Here is an 8,890-nt window from a genome sequence, read left to right on the forward strand (position 1 = left end):
CTCACTCCTGTTACTCACTGTTGGTGACTCACTCCTGTTACTCACTGTTGGTGACTCACTCCTGTTACTCACTGCTGGTGACTCACTCCTGTTACTCACTGTTGGTGGCTCACTCCTGTTACTCACTGTTTGTGACTGACTGCTCTGGAGAGGCAGAAGTCCTGACGGTTCCGGGAACGCCTGGTTTCTTCCCCTCTGAAATTTTGCTGATAGGCTGAACCTAAAATTTGGGCGTTTCTCTCATTTGCATTCAGCCAATCCCTAACAAGATCCATGTTAATTTGGGCCTAAGTACAAGACGGTCCTTCTGGCAGCTCCAAATAAGTGAAGGTACACTAACGATCGCTCGGTAGGCCCCTTCGAAAATTATTGCGACTCCTATCTGTCAAGTCTAAAATTTTCAAAGACTCGCACCGTCGAAGTTAAGCATTGAAATTCCCAGAAAATACAGCGGGATACTTCCTGCTCCATTCTGGGGGTTTCAAGTGACCTGCAGCTTGCTTGTCCTTCAGAAAGACCAGATGTCGTCCTTGGCGTCTGCTGGTGCTGGGGTCAATTCTGTATCATCTATTGTTAACAGTAGTACAGTTCGTTTACATGTAGTGCATTGTAATTAAAAATGTAAATCAACAACATTGCTGAGGTTCCTGCATGGCGCGGTTACAACACTTACCTCTCACAAAACGCAATACTTCTCTAGACTCTAAAGGGTTCTGATGATAATGTATAACACACAGAATTATTATTTTCTTTCTTTGCTTTCCCCGTCGTACCGTATTCTAGGAAATCCCTTTCTGTCTACAATTTTTTTAAAGGTTTAAATACGATTGTGACCATTAAATAATAGTTTCATGAATAAAATTTGTAGAACTGTTTCATAATATCATTTACTATCATGAATTTATTTAATGCAGTTACGAAAACGCTATAAGTTTCATGTCACTTGCTATAGCGCTGAACACGAACTTTGCAAAACGAATGTTAGAACTGAATTTCCCAGTCATTGAAATTTGCCATTGTTTTTGCATTCATAGACAGAGTTTTGAGTCCAGGATAAGTCTTTCGTTGTATATTTTCCTTATCACAACAATTCATATCAAACGCCCCAAAATTATGAATTTATTAATTGATTCGCATAAAGATAAATATCTGTCTCTCATTAGAATTTCAGTAGTTTAAACTTAGACTTCATTCATTAATTGAAACCGTCTAAATATATCCTGTCACATTAACCTTCAAATGAAATTCAAATTCCATTAATTTGCACGTGTATTAGATGAAAATCCCAAACAGTGTTTTGTTGGCTGCCGTCCAACTCAATCGGAATATATATATAGGTATACGAGTATACCGTATTTTAAGAGTGGCCAAAGCCCCTTGGCTGACGGCCAACTAAGGAACCCTTATGGCTATAACTTATAGTGGGCACTACATGAATCTATCGTAAAAGAAAGATGCAAATTGAAATAACTTTACATTTAGCTTTGCATCGTGTGTTCTCACATAGAAACATTTTCAAAAAAGCAGTCTGCTTTTACCGTTTCTCACGGTCTCTTCGCTTGCAGATTTCTTATATTTTTTCTTCTACCCTGAAGATGGAGGCGATACGTTCCTCCGAAACGTCGGTTAACACCACATATACACGGTGCCAAATGCCAGAAGACTGCTTTCTTCATAGTCACCGCCGTGAAAGCCTCAAATCTTACATTTTCAAAAAAGTTATTTTGAAACATTATGCCTCACAAAAGAAAATAAATAACAAGTAATTTTCTTAGATAAGTCACCGTTATTTACTTCCAACACGGGGTTTGGATTGGTGAATGGATTTACTGAGCAGTTATACATACAACTCGGAACTACAAGCAACTACAGCGCTATCCTGATCTACACTCTCTACAGATTATTACAGCACACGCTAAGCCTCAGTCTTTTATAGTCGTCCCTATTCGTTGCTTGGTAACAGTTCTCAACATTGAAGATTCATCAGCTTCTCTGCTCACGCCGTTGCCCGCTGGCTAATGTTACTCACAAGTGAACTCATTGTCAAAGTCAAAGCCACATTGCGATTGACAGTCAGTCAGTCAGTCAGTCAGTAAGTCTTGGTGTCGAGCCCCATGTGGAGCTCATGACCAGATATTTATTACTATTTGACAGTTACCGTCTTGTTTTTGTGAGGCGCCCTCTCTGACGAGAGGACAGGTCCGTCTTTTGTATATGCTGCTGGTCCTTGCCAGCGCAGTCTTTCTCGGGTTCGAGTCCCTTGAGACTCGCGACCATATTTTAATCTCTCAGATCTGAGACTTCCCTTTTCGTAGCCTCCTACGGCTCGCAGGGTCACTGTGGAGCTATACGACCCCACCTCCACACGAGTTCCCAACTGTCATGGTTATAATATTTCGGCACGGACCACATAGAAAACAAAACTTTTTGAACAGTAACTCTACTGTTGAGTGTGTATTCGTTGCTGCGGGAACGTGTTTACCGAGCTGTTTCCCAGAAACGGTCCTTGTTTACAGAGTCCAAGCTTAGCAACAAGTGTATACACCACAACACGTGTACACATATGTACTCTATGTGTGTGTATATATACATATAAATAAATAACAATGTAAATGTATTGTCACGTGTTTTGAGTTCGAATCTTGTCAGTCACGTGTGTAGCTCAATCCCACTTCTGACACCAATGTAGCGTGTTTTGAGTTCGAATCTTGTTCAAAGTCTTAAATCCCCGAAAGTTCTTCACCGATTGCTTAACTTAGCAATATCATTCTGTCTAACATTCAATGCGAGGCAGTCACATACAAGTCCGTCGACACTGTTGTGGAAGCAGATGAAGCGGTTAATTATCCAACAGAATTTTTTAATTCAATCGATCTGCCAGGGTTGCCACCGCACGTACTGCAATTGAAAATAGGCGTGCCAATTATCATGTTGCGAAATATCAACCAGCCAAAGCCTTGCAACGGCACGTGGCTTGCAGTAAAAATTATTGAGCAACGTCGTAGAAGCAACAATCTTGACAGGACCTTTCAAAGGTGAAGATGTCCTCATTCCTCACATTCCTATGATTCCAACGGATGTGCCATTTCAGTTTAAGAGATTGCAATTCCTAATTCGATTGGAGTTTGCAATCACCATCAACAAAACTCAGGGCCAATCTTTAGAATTGTGCGGTTTAGATCTAGGCACGGATTGCTTCTCATATGGACAGTTATATGTTGCGTGTTCTAGAGTCGGCAAACCAGACAATCTCTATATCTGCACAGACAATGGAACAACAAAAAATATTGCATACACACAAGCATTGTGAAATTAAACGTATTAGAAACGTGCGCTTTCTCTTTTCTTTCTTTTCCATTTAACCAGACTGAGCCACAGCAACGCGTGGCCCGGTACCGCTAGTATATATATATATATATATGCAATCATCTTGGTTAAGCTTGGCGAAGAGTGCAAATTGTTGTGTGTCTCGCCATGCATTTTCTCAAGCCCCTTGTTACTTTCTCCCTCATATCCAAATGTTTACAAATACTGCTCCATCTGTGCTCCTCCGAGTCAGTGCCGGCGCAGTACCTCAAATTAGGTCCCGAGTGTTTCTTCCTACTACTTTCCAATTAATTAACAACTAGTCAGCCTAATGCCCTGTTGGAGGAACCTGCTCCTCTAACAGCCAATTCCTCCGAAACATTGGTACATTTTTACCAAACTATGCGTCGTCATTTCCCAGAAGAACATACCCTTCACAGATTGCGACTGCCTGAGAGCAGGGCGCTGGGGAAAGTGCTTGCATGGATGGAGAAATGGTGCATAATGCGGGGCTTCATATTTTATATCATCACAGAATATTTTAGTCTTATAAAATCATAAGTGAGATGGGTTGAATATGTAGCATAGTCGGAAATCCTGAATATAAGAGATCACTGATGTTAAGATATTTTCTTTTGCTTCGTTTTCTAACTGTGGACTAGTGGTCAGAGTTCTTGGCTACAGATCCAGAGATCTCGGGTTCGATTCCTGGCGATACCAGATTTTCTGAGAAGTAGTGGGTCTGGAACGGGGTCCACTCGGCGTAGTAAGGATAACTGAGGACCTACTTGAATGGAAAAATATCGGCTCCTGTCTAGAAAATCGAAATTAACGGCCGTGGTGATTTTTATTGTGAAAAAAAAAATGTTATTTTAAATGCAAAGAAGGCCTAGGCAATGCCCAACTGGCCTTATGTAGCACATTCTTATAAATATCTTATTCCATTACAGAGATCTCCCCGCGATTCTTAATATAGATCTGAACTTAAATCTGAAAGTATACTGTTAATAATCAGTACAATTACTTCTTTTACTTTTCTTACATATCTGCTTTATATAAATATAGGAATGTTGTTTATGAAGCAACAGGCGCGTTACAGAAATTTTTTCTTCTAGCTTTAAGAGCTCTGTAACTGACTTTGGCTATTCTTCTTTGCTGTTCTCAGACAAAATGTTCATCATTGTTGCCCTTTGGTCCTCTTAACGTTTACAATCCCAGAAGGCCGTGGGGATCTTTTTGTGGTGGACAAAGTGGCGCTGGGGCAGGTTTTCTCCGAGTACTTCAGTTTCCCCTGCCAATCTTCATTCCACCAAATTCTCCAGCATCATAATCACCCAGGGCAGGCTACAATAGGCCAATCGGTGGCCGCCGTGCCGAGTGGATCCAGTTGGACTCCAACCCCCACTAAACGAATTAAAAAGTACAGGAACCTTACACAGTGAGGTGTATGTGTTCAGTACAATATTGATGTACTAATGCTGTTTGACCTGTAAAAAGAAAAAGGAAATGGAAAGCTATCCCTGTCACAGGCTCTGGAGGCCCATAGTATTGTGAGACGTTGAGGCTCCCTCAGTTTCTAGACAATCGGCTCACAGATGGCTGTAAGGTTGTCAGCTTTACGTGCAGGCCTCCCTTTATACCCCAAGAGGTTTGCTGATACCCATTTCTGTTAGAGGCTTAGTCGAACCCAGGGCCATAGTGCAGCTAGAAGAATTAGGTGAATTTAAAAAAATCAGTAACCTCATTGGGAATCGAAACCGCGACTTTCGGCTTGTGACATAATGCCTCAGCTAACTACGTTACAACATGCCCCTGCTGGTTGACCTGTACTAACTTCATAGTTTCTTATCATGCAAATTGCCTTACACCCAAATCAGACACTTATAGGTTAGTTCCTTCCCTCAATGTAAGATACCACTGTTGGTTTGGCGTCTTCGTGTTGTGTTGCAGGGGTGGTCCGGCCAGAGTCCTACACTCGGCTGCCTCCACCGCTTCACCCAGCAACATCTGCAGGACCTCATAACCCTAGCGGTTCGGCACTAGGAACAGAATGTCTCCCTAATTCTACTTCAGAAGAAGATCTGATGCGTCGCTCTGAGGAAGAAGATGATGACGACGAAGCTGGACTTCTTCAGAGACTGGCCACAAGGCACTATTACAGTTATACGGCAGCCCTGGGAGTCACTATTGGAGTTGGATGTCTTCTTCTGGTGCTCAACATGCTCATCTTCGCAGGGATTTACTACCAGCGTGACCGGGACCGCAGGAGACACTCAACCCCTTCTGGCTCATCATCATCAGCGTCTTCTGAAGGCATTCCCTTGTCGCACAGACCCCAGCAGTCTCAGTCCACATCTGACACCTCCTCTCCAGCACCGACTGCTCACATCATTAAAGTGCATGAGCCACCCCCCTCCTACACAACGGTTGCCAAGAGTCCATCCATCCCTGAGCCCCCTCCACCCCCAAGACAGTCGGCCCCTCAGGGCTCTGAAGCCCCCAGCTCGACACCAGTGCCTCCTGTCAGATCCACATCTACCAGCAGTGGGGGTACAGTGAAGAAGCGTGTTCAGATACAAGAGATATCTGTATAGCATCATGCACCTAATGCAGAAAGTGCTGGTGATATTCACTTCATAACTTTCCAGTTCAAGTAATGAGAACTGAGGGGGGAGAAGGCTGACACATATCAGTTAATTGTGTATTCAGTTGGATAGACCTGTTGGGTATGTGTTATCTTTTAAAGTTCTGCTGTCAGCTCGAAGTGAGAGTAATCTTAACAGCAACAACTACATAATAACAATAATAATAATTATAATAATGTCACATTCAAGACTTTCCTTTCTTTGTACTCACAAGATCTGGACCGAAGAAGGAATGAGGTGTCTTGTATAAAAAAATGTTTTGAACTGCAACACTGCATAGCAAACTGTGATTGCAATCAAATAAAACATTTCACATATGAGAATAAAACAAGTTAGTAAGGCATTTTGCATAAGAGAAATAGTCTGATTACAGACTGTGATCCTCTGGGTTGTATATATGAACCTGCTATCTCCATCTTCAGGGTAGAAGTGAGGCAAATTGGGATGTGGGTATGTTATACAGAGTGTAAAGAACTATATGTTACAACTCTCTGTGGTAGATAGATGGGTTCAGTCTGATCATATTTTGTTAATATACCAATGTCAGGAAACACTTTTTATGCACTAGGGCCTCTGAAATATGAAGGAGGATGCCAGTAGGCAAGCAATACATAGGACTCAGAAGTATCGGAAACAGCGTGAAACAGACAGCTTGAGTCCTATCAAACACCCCTGTGGATGTGTGCAGAGGAGCCACACACCAGACTTTGAAGAAGCAGCAATCCAGCTTTTTGAAGAACAGCCTGATACTAGTATCTGAAGCGTTGCACAAACCCTAGGTGTAAACTTATCAGTATCTCAAGTTCTGCACGATGAGCAACTTCACCCCTACCACCTCCAGAAGGTGCAGGCGATGGGACCGAATGACTTCACTCCTGGTGTCAATATTTTTCGATGGCTGCTCAGACAAACTGTACAGGTACCTCACTTCCTATGCTTTATCTTCTTTTCTTATGAGTATATCTTTACCAAGAACGTCATTTTCAACTCCAGAAACAGCCATGTGTGGGATCAAGAAAATCCTAACGCGAAGCATATCCAAAGCTACCAACACTGCTTTGCCATCAATGTGTGGGCAGGGGTTATTGATGACCATCTATTCAGCCCTTACCTCTTACCTCTGTGGCTTACCGGTGACATTTACTTAATATTTCTCCAAGAGATCTTACCTGAACTACTGGAAGTTATGTGGTTCCACCATGATTGTGCCCAGCACACTCCGCTAATGTCGTCCGTGAGTATTTGGAAGAAACCTTTGGCAACTGATGGATTGCACATGGAGGCCCAATAACCTGGCCCCCTTACTCCTCGGACTTGACTCCATGGGATATCTTTCTCTGGGGGTACACGCAAAGCCTGGTGTACAAGACTCCAGTGGAGACACAACATGATCTTGTGGCAAGAATTGCAGTAGCAGCTGGAACCGTCCGGGAAATGACGGGAATCTTTCCAAGAGTTCAGCATAACATTATCAGGCGGTGCAGAACATACAATGAAGTTGGCAGCCACCATTTTGAGTAACTTTTATAATGTAAAACAGCAATAATATCCCTTAAAACTTATGCATCCTCTCAGAAAATTTTGTGACCATTAGTGCCAAAAGGAAGCATTTCCAGACATTGGTGTATTAAAAAATGTTGTCAGATTGAACCCATCTATCTACCACAGAGCGTTGTAATCTATATTTGTTTACATCCTATATAGGAAGTGTAGCTATTGGAAACAAAGAACATGACAGATTCTAATAGTGCCAATTTTAAAAAAGACTCTGGGAAGGCAACTTATAAGGGAAGTCCTGCAAAGCAGCAACTTTTTAAGAAGGCACTGCCAAAGAGCATTTTTCAAGGAGGGCCCTACAGAAGAGCAAATTCAAGAATGGCGCAGATAACTGCAGTTTCAAAGAAAGGCTCTAAAAAGGGGCAGCATTCAAGGAAGGTCCTACAAATGGGTCTCTTCCAAGGAAGGTCCTCATAATGGCCATGAGCAAAGTCAAGTGAAAATGCTTGCCTTATCCTTTGAGAGAGATTTTATTCATTTCTTCAGTCACATTTTTGTAGGGCCTTCCATATAGTGGCCCCTGTTGGAATCTTTCATTTTCCCCATTTTTACTGGCTACCCATCCTCCCTAACCTATTCACATTCCAGATAGACTTGGGTCCTTCTTTCCTGAAGATGGAAGCTGCAGACTCCACCAAAATATTGGTGGCAACTTACAATACTACACAGTTCTATGACCTAGGAGAGAAACATTCTAATTTTCACTGCCGTGAAAACCTCAGATAATGTGTACTATAACTGCATACTTCAACAACTTAATAACCCAGCCTTCATGTATTATGATTATAATAAGGCCCCTACCAAAAGGAACTACTCTACAGAAAGGATTGTGTGAGTATAGTGATTCGAAGAAAAATGGACTAATGCAACATCTGAAATGCTCAGTTGCATTATGTTTAGATTTAATTTCTATTTCACTTACTAACATACTAACTGACATGGGCTGCCCATATTACCTCCCTACTTATTTTACTTGAAATACAGATTTAAGAAACATGGTTTTAAAAATATGAAGAAGTAAGTTTAACAAATTTCAACAGCTGTAAAAATTGAATGCAACAACATATGTGTATACAATTACCTACTGTTAAACATAGACAGACATTCAGTATCTGCAACAAAACTTGAAATACAGGGTTAGCCTAAAAGAAATAGACACTTTCAAAATTTTACAGAAAGAAGAGTTTTAGTAGCATGACCGAGATACTTACATGGTTTGTAAAGTACGCCCTGAAGTTTACATAGGTAAGTTACACGTGTTCTATATGTGACCCTATTGTAATACGACAAGAAATCATTACTTCCTTCATTCCGTTGCCACATGTCCATACAGAATGAGTGACGGAGGATTTTGTCCTTTTCAGTGAGGTTCTGCAATAATT

The 8,890-nt window shown here is 41.7% G+C and overlaps 1 protein-coding gene across 3 annotated transcripts in view; it reads left to right on the forward strand.

Moving 5' to 3' along the window:
- Positions 1 to 8,600, forward strand: part of LOC111871835 (neuroligin-4, X-linked) — a 756,550-nt gene extending 747,950 nt beyond the window's left edge. For all 3 annotated transcript variants that reach the window (XM_033754434.1, XM_023865206.2, XM_033754432.1), the window contains exon 11: positions 5,257 to 8,600. In XM_033754434.1, coding sequence (XP_033610325.1) covers positions 5,257 to 5,900 — 644 coding nt within the window. In that variant the 3' untranslated portion in view covers positions 5,901 to 8,600. The remainder of the gene's footprint in view (positions 1 to 5,256) is intronic.
- Positions 8,601 to 8,890: the final 290 nt, after the last annotated feature.

This window comes from Cryptotermes secundus, unplaced genomic scaffold (assembly GCF_002891405.2).
Source record: "Cryptotermes secundus unplaced genomic scaffold, Csec_1.0 scaffold428, whole genome shotgun sequence".
NCBI lineage: Eukaryota > Metazoa > Arthropoda > Insecta > Blattodea > Kalotermitidae > Cryptotermes > Cryptotermes secundus.